The 22,626-nt window shown below is 45.0% G+C and overlaps 1 protein-coding gene across 1 annotated transcript in view; it reads left to right on the forward strand.

The window, feature by feature from the left end:
- LOC106577235 (secreted frizzled-related protein 5) overlaps positions 1-22,108 on the forward strand; it is a 48,170-nt gene extending 26,062 nt beyond the window's left edge. The window contains exons 2-3 of the mRNA XM_014155153.3: positions 11,212-11,289; positions 16,867-22,108. Coding sequence (XP_014010628.1) covers positions 11,212-11,289; positions 16,867-17,195 — 407 coding nt within the window. The 3' untranslated portion in view covers positions 17,196-22,108. The remainder of the gene's footprint in view (positions 1-11,211; positions 11,290-16,866) is intronic.
- Positions 22,109-22,626: the final 518 nt, after the last annotated feature.

Raw genomic sequence — 22,626 nt, forward strand, 5'->3', positions numbered from 1 at the left:
ACTAGACCAGGGTCTAAAACAGCAAAGTACTACAGTCTAGACTAGGGTCTAAAACAGCACAGTACTACAGTCTAGACCAGGGTCTAAAACAGCACAGTACTACAGTCTAGACCAGGGTCTAAAACAGCACAGTACTACAGTCTAGACCAGGGTCTCAAACAGCACAGTACTACAGACTAGACCAGGGTCTCAAACAGCACAGTACTACAGTCTAGACCAGGGTCTCAAACAGCACAGTACTACAGTCTAGACCAGGGTCTCAAACAGCACAGTACTACAGTCTAGACCAGGGTCTCAAACAGCACAGTACTACAGACTAGGGTCTCAAACAGCACAGTACTACAGACTAGACCAGGGTCTAAAACAGCACAGTACTACAGACTAGACCAGGGTCTAAAACAGCAAAGTACTACAGTCTAGACCACGGTCTAAAACAGCACAGTACTACAGTCTAGACCAGGGTCTAAAACAGCACAGTACTACAGTCTAGACCAGGGTCTAAAACAGCACAGTACTACAGTCTAGACCAGGGTCTCAAACAGCACAGTACCACAGACTAGACCAGAGTCTAAAACAGCACAGTACTACAGTCTAGACCAGGGTCTCAAACAGCACAGTACTACAGACTAGACCAGGGTCTCAAACAGCACAGTACTACAGTCTAGACCAGGGTCTCAAACAGCACAGTACTACAGACTAGACCAGGGTCTCAAACAGCACAGTACTACAGTCTAGACCAGGGTCTCAAACAGCACAGTACTACAGACTAGACCAGGGTCTCAAACAGCACAATACTACAGTCTAGACCAGGGTCTCAAACAGCACAGTACTACAGACTAGACCAGGGTCTCAAACAGCACAGTACTACAGTCTAGACCAGGGTCTCAAACAGCACAGTACTACAGTCTAGACCAGGGTCTCAAACAGCACAGTACTACAGACTAGGGTCTCAAACAGCACAGTACTACAGAATAGACCAGGGTCTAAAACAGCACAGTACTACAGACTAGACCAGGGTCTAAAACAGCAAAGTACTACAGTCTAGACCAGGGTCTAAAACAGCACAGTACTACAGTCTAGACCAGGGTCTAAAACAGCACAGTACTACAGTCTAGACCAGGGTCTAAAACAGCACAGTACTACAGTCTAGACCAGGGTCTCAAACAGCACAGTACCACAGACTAGACCAGAGTCTAAAACAGCACAGTACTACAGTCTAGACCAGGGTTTCACTACAGTCTAGACCAGGGTCTCAAACAGCACAGTACTACAGACTAGACCAGGGTCTCAAACAGCACAGTACTACAGACTAGACCAGGGTCTCAAACAGCACAGTACTACAGACTAGACCAGGGTCTCAAACAGCACAGTACTACAGTCTAGACCAGGGTCTCAAACAGAACAGTACTACAGACTACACCAGGGTCTCAAACAGCACAGTACTACAGACTAGACCAGGGTCTCAAACAGCACAGTACTACAGACTAGACCAGGGTCTCAAACAGCACAGTACTACAGTCTAGACCAGGGTCTCAAACAGCACAGTACTACAGACTAGACCAGGGTCTCAAACAGCACAGTACTGCAGTCTAGACCAGGGTCTCAAACAGCACAGTACTACAGTCTAGACCAGGGTCTCAAACAGCACAGTACTACAGTCTAGACCATGGTCTCAAACAGCACAGTACTACAGACTAGCCGGTCTCAAACAGCACAGTACTACAGACTAGACCAGGGTCTAAAACAGCAAAGTACTACAGTCTAGACCAGGGTCTAAAACAGCACAGTACTACAGTCTAGACCAGGGTCTCAAACAGCACAGTACTACAGACTAGACCAGGGTCTCAAACAGAACAGTACCACAGTCTAGACCAGGGTCTCAAACAGCACAGTACTACAGACTAGACCAGGGTCTCAAACAGCACAGTACTACAGTCTAGACCAGGGTCTCAAACAGCACAGTACTACAGACTAGACCAGGGTCTCAAACAGCACAGTACTACAGTCTAGACCAGGGTCTCAAACAGCACAGTACTACAGACTAGACCAGGGTCTCAAACAGCACAGTACTACAGTCTAGACCAGGGTCTCAAACAGCACAGTACTACAGACTAGACCAGGGTCTCAAACAGCACAGTACTACAGTCTAGACCAGGGTCTCAAACAGAACAGTACTACAGACTACACCAGGGTCTCAAACAGCACAGTACTACAGACTAGACCAGGGTCTTAAACAGCACAGTACTACAGACTAGACCAGGGTCTCAAACAGCACAGTACTACAGTCTAGACCAGGGTCTCAAACAGCACAGTACTCCAGACTAGACCAGGGTCTCAAACAGCACAGTACTACAGTCTAGACCAGGGTCTCAAACAGCACAGTACTACAGTCTAGACCAGGGTCTCAAACAGCACAGTACTACAGTCTAGACCAGGGTCTCAAACAGCACAGTACTACAGACTAGACCAGGGTCTCAAACAGCACAGTACTACAGTCTAGACCAGGGTCTCAAACAGAACAGTACTACAGACTACACCAGGGTCTCAAACAGCACAGTACTACAGACTAGACCAGGGTCTCAAACAGCACAGTACTACAGACTAGACCAGGGTCTCAAACAGCACAGTACTACAGTCTAGACCAGGGTCTCAAACAGCACAGTACTACAGACTAGACCAGGGTCTCAAACAGCACAGTACTGCAGTCTAGACCAGGGTCTCAAACAGCACAGTACTACAGTCTAGACCAGGGTCTCAAACAGCACAGTACTACAGTCTAGACCATGGTCTCAAACAGCACAATACTACAGACTAGGCCAGGGTCTCAAACAGCACAGTACTACAGACTAGACCAGGGTCTCAAACAGCACAGTACTACAGTCTAGACCAGGGTCTCAAACAGCACAGTACTACAGTCTAGACCAGGGTCTCAAACAGCACAGTACTACAGACTAGGGTCTCAAACAGCACAGTACTACAGAATAGACCAGGGTCTAAAACAGCACAGTACTACAGACTAGACCAGGGTCTAAAACAGCAAAGTACTACAGTCTAGACCAGGGTCTAAAACAGCACAGTACTACAGTCTAGACCAGGGTCTAAAACAGCACAGTACTACAGTCTAGACCAGGGTCTCAAACAGCACAGTACTACAGTCTAGACCAGGGTCTCAAACAGCACAGTACCACAGACTAGACCAGAGTCTAAAACAGCACAGTACTACAGTCTAGACCAGGGTTTCAAACAGTACAGTACTACAGTCTAGACCAGGGTCTCAAACAGCACAGTACTACAGACTAGACCAGGGTCTCAAACAGCACAGTACTACAGACTAGACCAGGGTCTCAAACAGAACAGTACTACAGTCTAGACCAGGGTCTCAAACAGAACAGTACTACAGACTACACCAGGGTCTCAAACAGCACAGTACTACAGACTAGACCAGGGTCTCAAACAGCACAGTACTACAGACTAGACCAGGGTCTCAAACAGCACAGTACTACAGTCTAGACCAGGGTCTCAAACAGCACAGTACTACAGACTAGACCAGGGTCTCAAACAGCACAGTACTGCAGTCTAGACCAGGGTCTCAAACAGCACAGTACTACAGTCTAGACCAGGGTCTCAAACAGCACAGTACTACAGTCTAGACCATGGTCTCAAACAGCACAGTACTACAGACTAGGGTCTCAAACAGCACAGTACTACAGACTAGACCAGGGTCTAAAACAGCAAAGTACTACAGTCTAGACCAGGGTCTAAAACAGCACAGTACTACAGTCTAGACCAGGGTCTCAAACAGCACAGTACTACAGACTAGACCAGGGTCTCAAACAGAACAGTACCACAGTCTAGACCAGGGTCTCAAACAGCACAGTACTACAGACTAGACCAGGGTCTCAAACAGCACAGTACTACAGTCTAGACCAGGGTCTCAAACAGCACAGTACTACAGACTAGACCAGGGTCTCAAACAGCACAATACTACAGTCTAGACCAGGGTCTCAAACAGCACAGTACTACAGACTAGACCAGGGTCTCAAACAGCACAGTACTACAGTCTAGACCAGGGTCTCAAACAGCACAGTACTACAGACTAGACCAGGGTCTCAAACAGCACAGTACTACAGTCTAGACCAGGGTCTCAAACAGAACAGTACTACAGACTACACCAGGGTCTCAAACAGCACAGTACTACAGACTAAACCAGGGTCTTAAACAGCACAGTACTACAGACTAGACCAGGGTCTCAAACAGCACAGTACTACAGTCTAGACCAGGGTCTCAAACAGCACAGTACTCCAGACTAGACCAGGGTCTCAAACAGCACAGTACTACAGTCTAGACCAGGGTCTCAAACAGCACAGTACTACAGTCTAGACCAGGGTCTCAAACAGCACAGTACTACAGTCTAGACCAGGGTCTCAAACAGCACAGTACTACAGACTAGACCAGGGTCTCAAACAGCACAATACTACAGTCTATACCAGGGTCTCAAACAGCACAGTACTACAGTCTAGACCAGGGTCTCAAACAGCACAGTACTACAGACTAGACCAGGGTCTCAAACAGCACAATACTACAGTCTAGACCAGGGTCTCAAACAGCACAGTACTACAGACTAGACCAGGGTCTCAAACAGCACAGTACTACAGTCTAGACCAGGGTCTCAAACAGCACAGTACTACAGTCTAGACCAGGGTCTCAAACAGAACAGTACTACAGACTACACCAGGGTCTAAAACAGCGCAGTACTACAGTCTAGACCAGGGTCTCAAACAGCACAGTACCACAGACTAGACCAGGGTCTAAAACAGCACAGTACTACAGTCTAGACTTGGGTCTCAAACAGCACAGTACTACAGTCTAGACCAGGGTCTCAAACAGCACAGTACTACAGACTAGACCAGGGACTCAAACAGCACAGTACTACAGACTAGACCAGGGTCTCAAACAGAACAGTACTACAGTCTAGACCAGGGTCTCAAACAGAACAGTACTACAGACTACACCAGGGTCTCAAACAGCACAGTACTACAGACTAGACCAGGGTCTCAAACAGCACAGTACTACAGACTAGACCAGGGTCTCAAACAGCACAGTACTACAGTCTAGACCAGGATCTCAAACAGCACAGTACTACAGTCTAGACCATGGTCTCAAACAGCACAGTACTACAGACTAGGGTCTCAAACAGCACAGTACTACAGACTAGACCAGGGTCTCAAACAGCACAGTACTAGAATCTAGACCAGGGTCTCAAACAGCACAGTACTACAGACTAGGGTCTCAAACAGCACAGTACTACAGACTAGACCAGGGTCTCAAACAGCACAGTACTACAGTCTAGACCAGGGTCTCAAACAGCACAGTACTACAGTCTAGACCAGGGTCTCAAACAGCACAGTACTACAGTCTAGACCAGGGTCTCAAACAGCACAGTACTACAGTCTAGACCATGGTCTCAAACAGCACAGTACTACAGACTAGGGTCTCAAACAGCACAGTACTACAGACTAGACCAGGGTCTCAAACAGCACAGTACTACAGTCTAGACCAGGGTCTCAAACAGCACAGTACTACAGTCTAGACCAGGGTCTCAAACAGCACAGTACTACAGTCTAGACCAGGGTCTCAAACAGCACAGTACTACAGACTAGGGTCTCAAACAGCACAGTACTACAGACTCGACCAGGGTCTAAAACAGCACAGTACTACAGACTAGACCAGGGTCTAAAACAGCAAAGTACTACAGCCTAGACCAGGGTCTAAAACAGCACAGTACTACAGTCTAGACCAGGGTCTAAAACAGCACAGTACTACAGTCTAGACCAGGGTCTAAAACAGCGCAGTACTACAGTCTAGACCAGGGTCTCAAACAGCACAGTACCACAGACTAGACCAGGGTCTAAAACAGCAGAGTACTACAGTCTAGACTTGGGTATCAAACAGCACAGTACTACAGTCTAGACCAGGGTCTCAAACAGCACAGTACTACAGACTAGACCAGGGTCTCAAACAGCAAAGTACTACAGTCTAGACCAGGGTCTCAAACAGAACAGTACTACAGACTACACCAGGGTCTCAAACAGCACAGTACTACAGACTAGACCAGGGTCTCAAACAGCACAATACTACAGACTAGACCAGGGTCTCAAACAGCACAGTACTACAGTCTAGACCAGGGTCTCAAACAGCACAGTACTACAGACTAGACCAGGGTCTCAAACAGCACAGTACTACAGTCTAGACCAGGGTCTCAAACAGCACAGTACTACAGTCTAGACCATGGTCTCAAACAGCACAGTACTACAGACTAGGGTCTAAAACAGCACAGTACTACAGACTAGACCAGGATCTAAAACAGCACAGTACTACAGACTAGACCAGGGTCTAAAACAGCAAAGTACTACAGTCTAGACCAGGGTCTAAAACAGCACAGTACTACAGTCTAGACCAGGGTCTCAAACAGCACAGTACTACAGACTAGACCAGGGTCTCAAACAGCACAGTACTACAGACTAGACCAGGGTCTAAAACAGCAAAGTACTACAGTCTAGACCAGGGTCTAAAAGAGCACAGTACTACAGTCTAGACCAGGGTCTCAAACAGCACAGTACTACAGACTAGACCAGGGTCTCAAACAGCACAGTACTACAGACTAGACCAGGGTCTAAAACAGCACAGTACTACAGTCTAGACCATGGTCTAAAACAACACAGTACTACAGACTAGACCAGGGTCTCAAACAGCACAGTACTACAGTCTAGACCAGGGTCTCAAACAGCACAGTACTACAGTCTAGACCAGGGTCTCAAACAGCACAGTACTACAGACTAGACCAGGGTCTAAAACAGCACAGTACTACAGTCTAGACCAGGGTCTCAAACAGCACAGTACTACAGACTAGACCAGGGTCTAAAACAGCACAATACTACAGTCTAGACCAGGGTCTCAAACAGCACAGTACTACAGACTAGACCAGGGTCTCAAACAGAACAGTACTACAGACTAGACCAGGGTCTCAAACTGCACAGTACTACAGACTAGACCAGGGTCTCAAACAGCACAGTACTACAGACTAGACCAGGGTCTCAAACAGCACAGTACTACAGTCTAGACCAGGGTCTCAAACAGCACAGTACTACAGACTAGACCAGGGTCTCAAACAGCACAGTACTACAGACTAGACCAGGGTCTCATTTAGCAGACGCTCTTATCCAGAGCAACTTACAGTAGTGAATACATACATTCCATACATTTCATTTTCATTTCATGCATTTTTTGTTGTTGTTGTACTGGGCCCCCGTGGGAATCGAACCCACAACCCTGGCGTTGCACACACCATGCTCTACCAACTGAGCTACAGTCTAGACCAGGGTCTCAAACAGCACAGTACTACAGACTAGACCAGGGTCTAAAACAGCACAGTACTACAGTCTAGACCAGGGTCTCAAACAGCACAGTACTACAGACTAGACCAGGGTCTAAAACAGCACAATACTACAGTCTAGACCAGGGTCTCAAACAGCACAGTACTACAGACTAGACCAGGGTCTCAAACAGAACAGTACTACAGACTAGACCAGGGTCTCAAACTGCACAGTACTACAGACTAGACCAGGGTCTCAAACAGCACAGTACTACAGTCTAGACCAGGGTCTCAAACAGCACAGTACTACAGTCTAGACCAGGGTCTCAAACAGCACAGTACTACAGACTAGACCAGGGTCTCAAACAGCACAGTACTACAGTCTAGACCAGGGTCTCAAACAGCACAGTACTACAGTCTAGACCATGGTCTCAAACAGCACAGTACTACAGACTAGGGTCTAAAACAGCACAGTACTACAGACTAGACCAGGATCTAAAACAGCACAGTACTACAGACTAGACCAGGGTCTAAAACAGCAAAGTACTACAGTCTAGACCAGGGTCTAAAACAGCACAGTACTACAGTCTAGACCAGGGTCTCAAACAGCACAGTACTACAGACTAGACCAGGGTCTCAAACAGCACAGTACTACAGACTAGACCAGGGTCTAAAACAGCAAAGTACTACAGTCTAGACCAGGGTCTAAAAGAGCACAGTACTACAGTCTAGACCAGGGTCTCAAACAGCACAGTACTACAGACTAGACCAGGGTCTCAAACAGCACAGTACTACAGACTAGACCAGGGTCTAAAACAGCACAGTACTACAGTCTAGACCATGGTCTAAAACAACACAGTACTACAGACTAGACCAGGGTCTCAAACAGCACAGTACTACAGTCTAGACCAGGGTCTCAAACAGCACAGTACTACAGTCTAGACCAGGGTCTCAAACAGCACAGTACTACAGACTAGACCAGGGTCTAAAACAGCACAGTACTACAGTCTAGACCAGGGTCTCAAACAGCACAGTACTACAGACTAGACCAGGGTCTAAAACAGCACAATACTACAGTCTAGACCAGGGTCTCAAACAGCACAGTACTACAGACTAGACCAGGGTCTCAAACAGAACAGTACTACAGACTAGACCAGGGTCTCAAACTGCACAGTACTACAGACTAGACCAGGGTCTCAAACAGCACAGTACTACAGACTAGACCAGGGTCTCAAACAGCACAGTACTACAGTCTAGACCAGGGTCTCAAACAGCACAGTACTACAGACTAGACCAGGGTCTCAAACAGCACAGTACTACAGACTAGACCAGGGTCTCATTTAGCAGACGCTCTTATCCAGAGCAACTTACAGTAGTGAATACATACATTCCATACATTTCATTTTCATTTCATGCATTTTTTGTTGTTGTTGTACTGGGCCCCCGTGGGAATCGAACCCACAACCCTGGCGTTGCACACACCATGCTCTACCAACTGAGCTACAGTCTAGACCAGGGTCTCAAACAGCACAGTACTACAGACTAGACCAGGGTCTAAAACAGCACAGTACTACAGTCTAGACCAGGGTCTCAAACAGCACAGTACTACAGACTAGACCAGGGTCTAAAACAGCACAATACTACAGTCTAGACCAGGGTCTCAAACAGCACAGTACTACAGACTAGACCAGGGTCTCAAACAGAACAGTACTACAGACTAGACCAGGGTCTCAAACTGCACAGTACTACAGACTAGACCAGGGTCTCAAACAGCACAGTACTACAGTCTAGACCAGGGTCTCAAACAGCACAGTACTACAGTCTAGACCAGGGTCTCAAACAGCACAGTACTACAGACTAGACCAGGGTCTCAAACAGCACAGTACTACAGACTAGACCAGGGTCTCATTTAGCAGACGCTCTTATCCAGAGCAACTTACAGTAGTGAATACATACATTCCATACATTTCATTTTCATTTCATGCATTTTTTTTTTGTACTGGGCCCCCGTGGGAATCGAACCCACAACCCTGGCGTTGCACACACCATGCTCTACCAACTGAGCTACAGTCTAGACCAGGGTCTCAAACAGCACAGTACTACAGACTAGACCAGGGTCTAAAACAGGCTGTTCTATATACTGAATGAACCAACTGATTCTCTACTCTGCTACCCTACTCTGCTCTATACTATATTCTACTCTACTACCCTACTCTGCTCTATACTATATTCTACTCTACTACCCTACTCTGCTCTATACTATATTCTACTCTACTACCCTACTCTGCTCTATACTATATTCTACTCTACTACCCTACTCTGCTCTATACTATATTCTACTCTACTACCCTACTCTGCTCTATACTATATTCTACTCTACTACCCTACTCTGCTCTATACTCTACTCTACTCTACTACCCTACTCTGCTCTATACTCTACTCTACTACCATATACTGCTCTATATTCTACTAGCCTGTTCTGCTCTCTACTCAACACTTTCACCAGTTGTACTCTACTATATTACCCTTCGCTGCTCTCCATTCAGTGCTATACTCTGCTCTACTCTGCTCTAATTTACTCCACTCGACTCTACTCTACTCTGCACTATACTCTGCTCTGCTCTACTCTACTCTACTCTACTACCCTATACTCTACTCTACTTTACTACCCCATTCTGCTCTCCTTTACTCTACTCTACTCTGCTCTATACTCTGCTCTACTCTGCTCTATAGTCCACTCTACTCTGCTCTATACTCTACTCCGCTCTATACTCTACTCTACTATACTCTGCTCTATACTCTACTCCGCTCTATACTCTACTCTGCTCTATACTCTACTCTGCTCTGCTCTATATTCTACTCTGCCCTATACTCTACTCTACTCTATACTCTGCTCTGCTCTATACTCTGCTCTATATTCTACTCTGCTCTATACACTACTCTACTCTGCTCTATACTCTACTCTGCTCTATACTCTACTCTACACTCTACTTTGCTCTATATTGTACTCTACTCTGCTCTATACTCTACTCTACTCTGCTCTATACTCTACTCTACTCTGCTCTATACTCTACTCTGCTCTATACTCTACTCTACTCTGCTCTATACTCTACTCTGCTCTGCTCTATACTCTACTCTACTCTATACTCTACTCTGCTCTGCTCTATACTCTACTCTACTCTGCTCTATACTCTACTCTACTCTATACTCTACTCTGCTCTGCTCTATATTCTACTCTGCTCTATACTCTACTCTACTCTGCTCTATACTCTACTCTGCTCTATACTCTACTCTACTCTGCTCTATACTCTACTCTGCTCTATATTCTACTCTACTCTATACTTTACTCTGCTCTATACTCTACTCTACTCTGCTCTATACTCTACTCTGCTCTGCTCTATACTCTACTCTGCTCTATACTGTACTCTACTCTGCTCTATACTCTACTCTACTCTGCTCTATACTCTACTCTACTCTGCTCTATACTCTACTCTGCTCTATACTCTACTCTGCTCTATACTCTGCTCTGCTCTATACTCTACTCTACTCTGCTCTATACTCTACTCTGCTCTATACTCTACTCTACTCTGCTCATGCTGCTGTTTATATGAACCATCTGATTATCCTCTACTGTACCTGTAGTCTAAACTAGCTACAATTATGACATGTATTGTAGGCTCCTAAACCCAACACCTATCGTCATTGTCAAGAGCTTCGGATCTCTTGGTGTAACAGCTGAGGTGTTGGGTTGATGGTCCGAAGGTCCGAAGGTCCAAGGCTCAAACCCCAGGTGGGACTGCTACAATATCAATCATTCTCCTCTCTCTCTTTCTCCCCAGCATCTAAAGTATGTCCTCCATGTGATAACCAACTGAAAGCTGACAACATCATGGAGCATTACTGTGCCAGCGACTTTGGTAAGTGCTATACACACACACACACACACACACACACACACACTAACACACACACACTAACACACACACACACACACAAATCTCACTCCAGAGACGATGACAGTAATGAGGAACACAATGTTGAGGGCTCACAGCCACAATACAACAGTACTCCTCACACACACACATAAACTCTCTCACACACACACACAAACTCTCACACGCATGCATGCAAGCATGCACAGAGACACAAACACACAGAGATATATAGACTCACATACACAAGCAGAAATGGTTAAGGACTACATCGGCTAACCGCCACATCCCCACCACATGTAACTGGTGAGGAGAACCATGATAATGATTCCATTGCAATATGGAATACATACAATAACTCTGATAGAATGACAACAATATGTCCTGTGTTAGGAAGTCCAGTTAGCAGGCTGTGTTCAAGCTCAGTTTAAGTGCATTTTGGAATAGTTCAATGTAAGTATTTACTCATTTTGTGTCATGTCGTGTTTTGAATGTTACAGTTCATGTTTTGAATGGTACAGTTCAGGCAATGTCCCGATAATAACGTCCACACAACATTAAGGTAACGTCTCCGTCTCTCGTTCCCTGAATGTAATTATGGTCCCAGCAGGACACACTGAGTTGAATGTCCTCTGTTTGCCAAGTCTTTTAGCTGGTCCCTGTAAGACTATAACTCTGAAAAGCGTCTACATTTAACACTCCCTCAAATGTTGCCAGAGTCTTCAGAGTTGATCATGTTCTGGATTGGCTGTAATGTGTAGAAATCATGTTGTGTGGGTGTAAGTTTAGAGAAAAGCCTCAGCCAGTCTTTGGAGGATTGTGTAAAACTATCCATTGAATTATGATAATCATGGATATTGACCAAGCTGTCTACATCCCTAGTGGCAATCATTTTTCAACATAGCATAGTGTAGCAACACAATTCTACCAGTCTTTCCTTTTCTGGTACATTTGATCACATAGAATACTGTTATCTGTTAGAGGTTCAAACACAGTCAAACTTACCCCCAAATGTAAGATATTATCCAATATATATCCAATATATATTTGATGACCTTTTATCACCAGTTAATATGATACCAGCCATAACTGATTTTACTGAAAAGTTAACATGATACCAGCCATAACTTACATTAAGTTAACAACATACCAGCAGCCATAACTTACATTAAGTTAACATGATACCAGCCAGAACTTACATTAAGTTAACATGATACCAGCCATAACTTACATTAAGTTAACATGATACCAGCCATAACTTACATTAAGTTAACATGATACCAGCCATAACTTACATTAAGTTAACATGATACCAGCCAGAACTTACATTAAGTTAACATGATACCAGCCATAACTTACATTAAGTTAACATGATACCAGCCAGAACTTACATTAAGTTAACATGATACCAGCCAGAACTTACATTAAGTTAACATGATACCAGCCAGAACTTACATTAAGTTAACATGATACCAACCAGAACTTACATTAAGTTAACATGATACCAGCCAGAACTTACATTAAGTTAACATGATACCAGCCATAACTTACATTAAGTTAACATGATACCAACCAGAACTTACATTAAGTTAACATGATACCAGCCATAACTTACATTAAGTTAACATGATACCAGCCAGAACTTACATTAAGTTAACATGATACCAGCCATAACTTACATTAAGTTAACATGATACCAGCCATAACTTACATTAAGTTAACATGATACCAGCCAGAACTTACATTAAGTTAACATGATACCAGCCATAACTTACATTAAGTTAACATGATACCAGCCATAACTTACATTAAGTTAACATGATACCAGCCATAACTTACACTACTGAGAAGGTACTTCTGGTTGAAGAATGGTGGAACTGGCATTATTCAAATCCAAGAGCAATACAATACAAGTCACGTGACCCAAATGGAACCCTATTCCCTACATAGTGCATTACGTTTGACAAGAGCCTTATGGGTCCTGGTCAAAACGAGTGTATCATATTGTTAATAGCCATAAATAGCCATTTGGGACACATCCAGTGTCTTTATTCTCTTTCACACTCAGAGTAGCAGCCAACACTGACTAACAGCCAGCCACACAGTTCTTTGTCATATAGCATGAGGTCACACTCACACACACACACACACACACACACACACACACACACACACACACACACACACACACACACACACACACACACACACACACACACACACACACACACACACACACACACACACACACACACACACACACACTTGTCATCTAACATGAGGTAAGACAATAGTAATCTAGATAGTTATCCATCTGTTTAATTGAGAGATTGAATAATAGTCAGCTGTATAGTCCAGGGAGAATAAAAGAGAAAAGTTGTGGAAAACAGCATGAGATAACATGACACAATAACTCTCTCAGAATGCAATTTGATTGCGTATGAAGGCAGATAGCCAATCAAAGCACACACAAACACCGGCAAGCATAGGAGAGCATCATTCACTTCAAAGCATGAACTCTTTTAGCTGAGTAGTTAGTTGAGTGAAATCCAGAGATGATTACAGAGGTAAAGATTTTAGAGACTTGTTTGATTGAGCCAAGAATGATGCAAATATTCAGCAGAAATGAGAGCATTATTATACAAGATTTTCACACTTGGTGTCAACTTCTGGTAACGCTTCAACATTTCAATTCATTTGTACCTATTTATAAATTACTTGGCTTGAATATATCATCTGAACATCTATGAGATGAATATCCTTATCCTTGCCTGAGACTTGTTTGCAGAGGCCTGGCTGTAAACCTGCTGGGTGTAAATCTGTATACCCAACACCTGCATGATAGTGAGGCTGACATGCTCTCACCCCAGGAAGGGCTGTTTCTGTGTGTGTGTTCGTGTGTATGTACTAGGTCCACCTAGTCATCCAAACTGCTGTTTCCTTTCTGAAAACGTCAGACAACTCTTTCAATTCCAATTTTATTTTCGTTATTTTGTAAAATGTCTCAGGTCAAATCCTGGCTGGTGGGACCCAGACACACACCACACAAATACCCCCCTGAACATATTAAGACCTTGTGTGTGTCTGTGTGTAAGAAACATTAGAAAACAGGAGGAAAGGAAGCCAGAAGTAAGATGTCAATAATCCAGGTGGTTGGGAACATAACGACGTTTGATACCAATGTTGGTCCTTCATCCTCAACATGATTCATTTGGTCTGTCAGGGTGTGCTTACATGGAGAATTCCTCTCTGAAACAAACACAGACACACACAAACACAGACACAGAGGATGTAGTCTTGTGGCAGTCCCAAGGTAATAGTGATTAGTTGTGTAGGGGTAAATGATGACCCTCTGGAGAGGTGTAAAGTACCCCTGTGCTTGGGGCGGGGTCTACCCGTGTTTGTGTATGTGTGCGTGTGTGTGTGTGTGTGTATGTTTGCGTGTGTCCGTGTGTGCCCGCGTGTGTGTGTATGTGTGCGTGTGTCCGTGTGTGTGTGTGTATGTGTGCGTGTGTCAGTGTGTGTGCGTGTGTGTGTGTATGTTTGCGTGTGTCCATGTGTGCGCGTGTGTATGTGTGCGTGTGTCCGTGTGTGTGTGCGTGTGTGTGTATGTGTGTTTGTGTGTGTATGTGTGCGTGTGTCCGTGTGTGTGCATGCGTGTGTACGTATGTGTGTATGTGTGCCCTCCTCTTTCTCTCTCCTTTAATTTCCATTCACTCCCAGAACATTACTTACGTCTCTGCGTGGGCACACAGGGCAAGGGCAAATCATTAGACCTACAGCTGAGTCCTTTTAGCTTTGATCAATGTTTTGTGTGTGTGTGTGTGTGTGTGTGCGTGTGTGTGTGGTTGTGTGTGCGTGCATGTGTTCGTGTGTGTGTGTGTGAGTGTGTGAGCATGTGTGTATGTGTGTGTGGCAGTCTCTATGGGGGTGCCACAGGGTTAAATTCTCGGGCCGACTCTTTTCTCTGTATGTATCGCAGACGACACCATTCTGTATACATCTGGCCCTTCTCTGGACACTGCCTTAACAAACCTCCAAACAAGCTTCAATGCCTTACAGCACTCCTTCCGTGGCCTCCAACTGCTCTTAAATGCTCTTCAACCATTCGCTGCCCGCACCTGCCCGCCCGACTAGCATCACTACTCTGGACGGGTCTGACTTAGAATATGTGGATAACTATAAATACCTAGGTGTCTGGTTAGACTGTAAACCTTCCTTCCAGACTCATATCTCCAATCCAAAATCAAATCTAGAATCGGCTTCCTTTTTCGCAACAAAGCCTCCTTCACTCATGCTGCCAAACATACCCTCATAAAACTGACTATCCTACCGATCCTTGACTTCGGCGATGTCATTTACAAAATAGCCTCCAACACTCTAAGCAAATTGGATGCAGTCTATCACAGTGCCATCCGTTTTGTCACCAAAGCCCCATATACTACCCACCACTGCGACCTGTATGCTCTCGTTGGTTGGTCCTTGCTACATATTCATCGCCAAACCCACTCGCTCCAGGTCATCTATAAGTCCTTGCTAGGTAAAGCTCCGCCTTATCACAGCTCACTGGTCACCATAGCAACATCCATCCGTAGCACGCGCTCCAGCAGGTATATTTCACTGGTAATCCCCAAAGTCAATTCCTCCTTTGGTCACCTTTCCTTCCAGTTCTCTGCTGCCAATGACTGGAACGAATTGCAAAAATCACTGAAGTTGGAGACATATCTCCCTCACTAACTTTAAGCATCAGCTGTCAGAGCAGCTTACCGATCATTGCAGCTGTACACAGCCCATCTGTAAATAGCCCATCCAACCAACTACCTATTTGTTTTGATTTTCTGCTCTTTTGCACACCAGTATTTGTACTTGCACATCCTCATCTGCACATCTATCACTCCAGTGTTAATTGCTCAATTGTAATTACTTCGCCACTATGGCCTATTTATTGCCTTACCTTCTTACTTCATTTGCACACACTGTATACAGATTTTTCTATTGTGTTATTGACTGTACGTTTGTTTATCCCATGTGTAACTCTGTGTTGTTGTTTTTGTCGTTCTGCTTTGCTTTATCTTGGCCAGGTCGCAGTTGTAAATGAGAACTTGTTCTCAACTAGCCTACCTGGTTAAATAAAGGTGAAATAAAAATGTAAAAAAATTAAATGTATGTGTGCGTGTATGTGTACGTGTGTGTGTATGTGTGTATGTGCCGTCAAGGCGATGTCCAGGTCCCAACACAAAACACATGAGTAGCTTTCATATAGTTTTTGCATGATTTAGTCCAATGTTGGGCTGATTCCATTTGTTAAAGGGATGGGTTGCTGAGTTTTGTTGTTGTTTAGGGCATGGATTTAAGCTGTGTTTGTTTACTCTGCCATAGATTCCATCTTAAAGGCAAAACTACCATCAGGAGGTTTATTTGAAATAAAAATGCAAGTCACTGATCCACATTTTGATCTAAATCTGTCTCTCCATCTCTCTCTTAATCACTTTCTCCTCCCACTCTCTCCTCTTCTCTCCTTTCTCACTCTCTCATTCACTCTCTCTCTCCCTTCTCCCCTAGCTATCAAGATGAAGATCAAAGAAGTGAAGAAAGAGAATGGTGACCGTAAACTCATCGCCGCTCAGAAGAAGAAGAAGGTGCTCAAGATGGGTGTCCTGCGTAAAAAGGACTTGAAGAAGCTGACGCTGTACATAAAGAATGGAGCCAACTGCCCCTGTGCTCAGCTGGACAACCTTGGCAGTAACTTCCTCATCATGGGTCGGAAAGTGGACCAGCAGCTGCTGCTCATGTCCATCCACAAATGGGAGAAGAAGAGTACGGAGTTGAAGTTCGCCATCAAGTACATGAAGAGTCAGCAGTGTCCCACCTATCATACTGTCTTCCAGTGACCTTACTGATACAACTATCACAACCCCAGTCTTCCCCAAATGTCTCCCCCTCTCCCCTCTATCCTTCCAGTCAGTTCTCCCCCTCTCCCCTCTATCCTTCCAGTCAGTTCTCCCTCTCTCCCCTCTATCCTTCCAGTCAGTTCTCCCCCTCTCCCCTCTATCCTTCCAGTCAGTTCTCCCCCTCTCCCCTCTATCCTTCCAGTCAGTTGTCTCCCCCTCCCCTCTATCCTTCCAGTCAGTTCTCCCCCTCTCCCCTCTATCCTTCCAGTCAGTTCTCCCCCTCTCCCCTCTATCCTTCCAGTCAGTTGTCTTCCCCCTCCCCTCTATCCTTCCAGTCAGTTCTCCCCCTCTCCCCTCTATCCTTCCAGTCAGTTCTCCCCCTCTCCCCTCTATCCTTCCAGTCAGTTCTCCCCCTCTCCCCTCTATCCTTCCAGTCAGTTGTCTCCCCCTCCCCTCTATCCTTCCAGTCAGTTCTCCCCCTCTCCCCTCTATCCTTCCAGTCAGTTCTCCCCCTCTCCCCTCTATCCTTCCAGTCAGTTGTCTTCCCCCTCCCCTCTATCCTTCCAGTCAGTTCTCCCCCTCTCCCCTCTATCCTTCCAGTCAGTTGTCTCCCCCTCCCCTCTATCCTTCCAGTCAGTTCTCCCCCTCTCCCCTCTATCCTTCCAGTCAGTTCTCCCCCTCTCCCCTCTATCCTTCCAGTCAGTTGTCTCCCCCTCTCCCCTCTATCCTTCCAGTCAGTTGTCTTCCCCCTCCCCTCTATCCTTCCAGTCAGTTGTCTCCCCCTCTCCCCTCTATCCTTCCAGTCAGTTCTCCCCCTCTCCCCTCTATCCTTCCAGTCAGTTCTCCCCCTCTCCCCTCTATCCCTCCAGTCAGTTGTCTCCCCCTCTCCCCTCTATCCTTCCAGTCAGTTGTCTCCCCCCTCCCCTCTATCCTTCCAGTCAGTTGTCTCCCCCTCTCCCCTCTATCCTTCCAGTCAGTTCTCCCCCTCTCCCCTCTATCCTTCCAGTCAGTTGTCTTCCCCCTCCCCTCTATCCTTCCAGTCAGTTGTCTTCCCCCTCCCCTCTATCCTTCCAGTCAGTTCTCCCCCTCTCCCCTCTATCCCTCCAGTCAGTTGTCTCCCCCTCTCCCCTCTATCCTTCCAGTCAGTTCTCCCCCTCTCCCCTCTATCCTTCCAGTCAGTTCTCCCCCTCTCCCCTCTATCCCTCCAGTCAGTTGTCTCCCCCTCTCCCCTCTATCCTTCCCGTCAGTTCTCCCCCCTCCCCTCTATCCTTCCAGTCAGTTGTCTCCCCCCTCCCCTCTATCCTTCCAGTCAGTTCTCCCCCCTCCCCTCTATCCTTCCAGATAGATGTCTCCCTCTCTCCCCTCTATCCTTCCCTTCTTCCCCAGATGCTTCCCCCTCTCCCCTATGTCCTTCCAGTTTCCTGCCTATCATACTGTATCCTTCATATCTCACAAATGTCACTTGTATCCTATTTGTATCAGATTAACCTTCCCATCTAGCCTGGTCCCAGATATGTTTGTGCTCTTCCCAACTCCATTGCTGTTCAAGACAAAATGTCAATGAGACACAGGGAGCTGGGCATGATAACACAAACAGACTGGCAGTCAGGCTACTTCCCACCTGTCTATCTAACCCAGTCTCTCTCCCAAGTCTCCCCCAGTCTCTCTCCCAAGTCTCCCCCAGTCTCTCTCTCAAGTCTCCCCCAGTCTCTCTCCCAAGTCTTCCCCAGTCTCTCTCCCAAGTCTCCCCCAGTCTCTCTCCCAAGTCTCCCCCAGTCTCTCTCCCAAGTCTCCCCTAGTCTCTCTCCCAAGTCTCCCCCAGTCTCTCTCCCAAGTCTCCCCCAGTCTCTCTCCCAAGTCTCCCCTAGTCTCTCTCCGAAGTCTCCCCCAGTCTCTCTCCCAGTCTCCCCCAGTCTCACTCCCAAGTCTCCCCCAGTCTCTCTCCCAAGTCTCCCCCAGTCTCTCTCCCAAGTCTCCCCCAGTCTCTCTCCCAAGTCTCCCCCAGTCTCTCTCCCAAGTCTCCCCCAGTCTCTCTCCCAAGTCTCCCCCAGTCTCTCTCCCAAGTCTCCCCCAGTCTCTCTCCCAAGTCTCCCCCAGTCTCTCTCCCAAGTCTCCCCTAGTCTCTCTCCCAAGTCTCCCCCAGTCTCTCTCCCAAGTCTCCCCCAGTCTCTCTCCCAAGTCTCCCCCAGTCTCTCTCCCAAGTCTCCCCCAGTCTCTCTCCCAAGTCTCCCCCAGTCTCTCTCCCAAGTCTCCCCCAGTCTCTCTCCCAAGTCTCCCCCAGTCTCTCTCCCAAGTCTCCCCTAGTCTCTCTCCCAAGTCTCCCCCAGTCTCTCTCCCAAGTCTCCCCCAGTCTCTCTCCCAAGTCTCCCCCAGTCTTACCCCAGTTTTCCACATATCCCACCATGTTCTATCAAACACCCTCCAAACCCCTCAGCTTGCTTCCTAGCACAAACATTCAACCTTTCTTTGGCCGAATATCTTTCCTTCTACCCACCTACCCCCCACCCCCCACCCTCACACACCCTGTAGCCTATTCTGATAACTCACTAACTCACTAGCTAGCCCTACCTTACAGTAGCACCTTCTCTGTCTGTTATACCTGCCCTGAGAGCCCCAAAGAATCTCAGAATTTCTAACAGATAGCTCACTGATATTTTTCTACTCATTTTCTTTCCTGTTTTTGAGATGGTTACTACAGATTTTTGATACAGGGGTGCTGGTGTTACTGAACTGCCATATTGTGCTCAGCGTTTATCACACACGATGCGACAGGATCCTCCAAGACACTATTCAATTCTTATATCCTATAAATAAAACAATCACATGTATATTTTACAGCAATCAATTTATCATTATGATAATAGCAGAGGAACATAGTAAAAATGATGGTATGACTTCGTACAGATGGCAGTAGTGCTTGCAGTGTGGTGCTTTGAATAGTTTTGTAAATCTTTGAGAGGATTAGAGTAAAGCAAGCTTCAAGATGTGATGAATGAATGACTGTGAGAAAAAGGGGTAAGAGAAAATTTGCCACACAGCATGTGTAAAAAAGGTTGGAAGTTCAGGAGACACTGAAATAGACAACTCCGCCTGTCCAGAGTGTATATAGCAAAATTATTTTCACTTTCCCAATAACCCAGGTTTTCTAGAAATACTGATAGGAGGATTCATAAATTCCTTCTGATGCCAGGAATCTTCCAACCAGGATTTCCAGAAATACTGGGAATTTAGGGAGTTACTGGGAAATTTCACACCAGGATAGACCAAAAATATTTTGGGCTTCTCAGATTGTTCTTGCAATTCTCAAATAAAAACTTCATTGGAGGAAGGACGTTTGACATGCTTTATCATTTGAATAACTTTTTAGACCTTCATGCCTCCTGTAAGACCCTATGACCTGTGACCTGTGAAACACACACGATACAGACAACACCTTGGTGTCATCATACTCCTCATAGTGTGCTATAGCATATAGAGATTGTCTAGATTCTGAAATACAATTGGTCACATTCATTTATTCAAAATTAAACATATGAATATCCTTTTAGATTTTGTTTATTTTAAGACATATTGTTTAGAACAATATACTCTACAAGTACATCACATTTCCAGAGTGGGCTCTCTGCAAATGTTTAAGTTCTGATATATTTTATGAGCATCAACAACACTGCGAATGGGAAAATGGATTCTGCTGGTGATTTGCTGAATGTGCAATCCTAAAGGAGGGCTGTGATTGGTTAATGACCTATGATGTCAAATTCTATATATAAAATGGGTCATATCTTCAAAAGTACCAGAGAGCCACTCTTGAAATGTCACGTGTTTGAAAAGTATATTGTTCCAAACTATATGTCTAAAAATAATTTAAATACAAATATCTAAACACAAAGACCATATACGGTTCACAGATTACAGGCATGTATATTTTTTAAATGGCCTACAATGGCCCTTTCATCACTATTTAAAAATAAATGGTGATACAAATGTAAAAAGCATGTGAAATATCCGTTCTCCCAATGATGTTTCTATGTGAGAATTGGCAGAAGGATCTGAGATAACAAAAATCTTGGCGTGGAATCGCCCAACTGGAATTTCGCAAGCCTACACAGGAGCATTATGGAATATTCAAATAACACCTTACGCTGGTCTTTTCATGGTCTCACCATGGTCTTACCATGGTCTTTTCATGCTTCTTATTTTGTGTAGATTAAAGGGGGAAAATTTAAATAATTGTGGGAAAAATAGGTTGTTGATATGAAAAATATAAAAAAGAAGACATGGATGAATTCATTGAAAGAAGATGTGTATGGATGGATTGATGCTGCCACTGACTGTCGTACAGCGCAGCCTGCATTGGGACAATAAGCCTACTGCTCAAAACCAGAAACAGAGAGAGAAGGAAACTACATCTTAGAAAAGCAAGAAGAAAAGGGACTTGGAGGACGCAACAACAGCCAGAGAGAGAGACTCACACTTTGGACTAAACTACCTGTCGGGTGGTAAAATCTCTGGTTCTCACTATCACTTAGAAATATGTCTCTTTTTACTACGGTTCCCTAGTTACCAGGTACTTACTTATGTATTCAAATCTAACATAATTTAACAAAATAACGGTGGTAAAATGGCTGTAATGAAAAAATGTTCAATTTTAAAAAGAAAAATGTTTTATTTGTTATAATTTGCTTCAATTATACTTTATGGTATGATATGGTACACCTGGAATCGTACATACAGACATAGCACCTGAATTCACTTTTGCTTTAATCAGAAAAATGTTCATTTTTTTACTTCTGCAGTTATGTTTTTAACCATTAAAACTATAAGTAGTTCTGTTACTGAAACACTTTTTATTGTTTTGCAAAACATTTATAAATAAAATATATTAGAAATGTATATAAAGATAACTATCTTAATGGTGCCATTTATTTTCAAACCAAAATATATATGGGATTTTGGCATTCACTATCTAACATTGTTTACTCTATGGAACTCCAAGGCATTTTTGTCTGTTTCTCTTTATAAAACACTTACTGTCATGATAAGATACTGTACAATATGTATATACATTAATACAAACACAGCTTCTCCACTTTACACATGTATAATACTAACTAAAATCTAAGGGATAAGATAGCAAAACAAGACACACACACATACAGACAACCACACACACAAGCATCTGTCTCAGAGGGCTAAGTCACCTTGTGCCTTCCCTCCAGGCAGCATTAGCGTTTGTGTGGGTGTCCTCCTTCCTTCTCTGGTAATTGTGTGTGTGTGCGTTTCCTCCCACATTCCAGCCTGTCTCTTCAGCAGCAAGTCTGGAGGACTTCCAGACAGTCCAGCACAGCAGACAGCTCTCCCCAGCCCACACTGCCTCTAATCAGGCTACACACAAAGACCAGTCTCCCTGGGCAGAAGCTACTACCCAGGG

Source organism: Salmo salar, chromosome 18 (genome assembly GCF_965601325.2).
Source record: "Salmo salar chromosome 18, fSalSal1, whole genome shotgun sequence".
Lineage (NCBI taxonomy): Eukaryota > Metazoa > Chordata > Actinopteri > Salmoniformes > Salmonidae > Salmo > Salmo salar.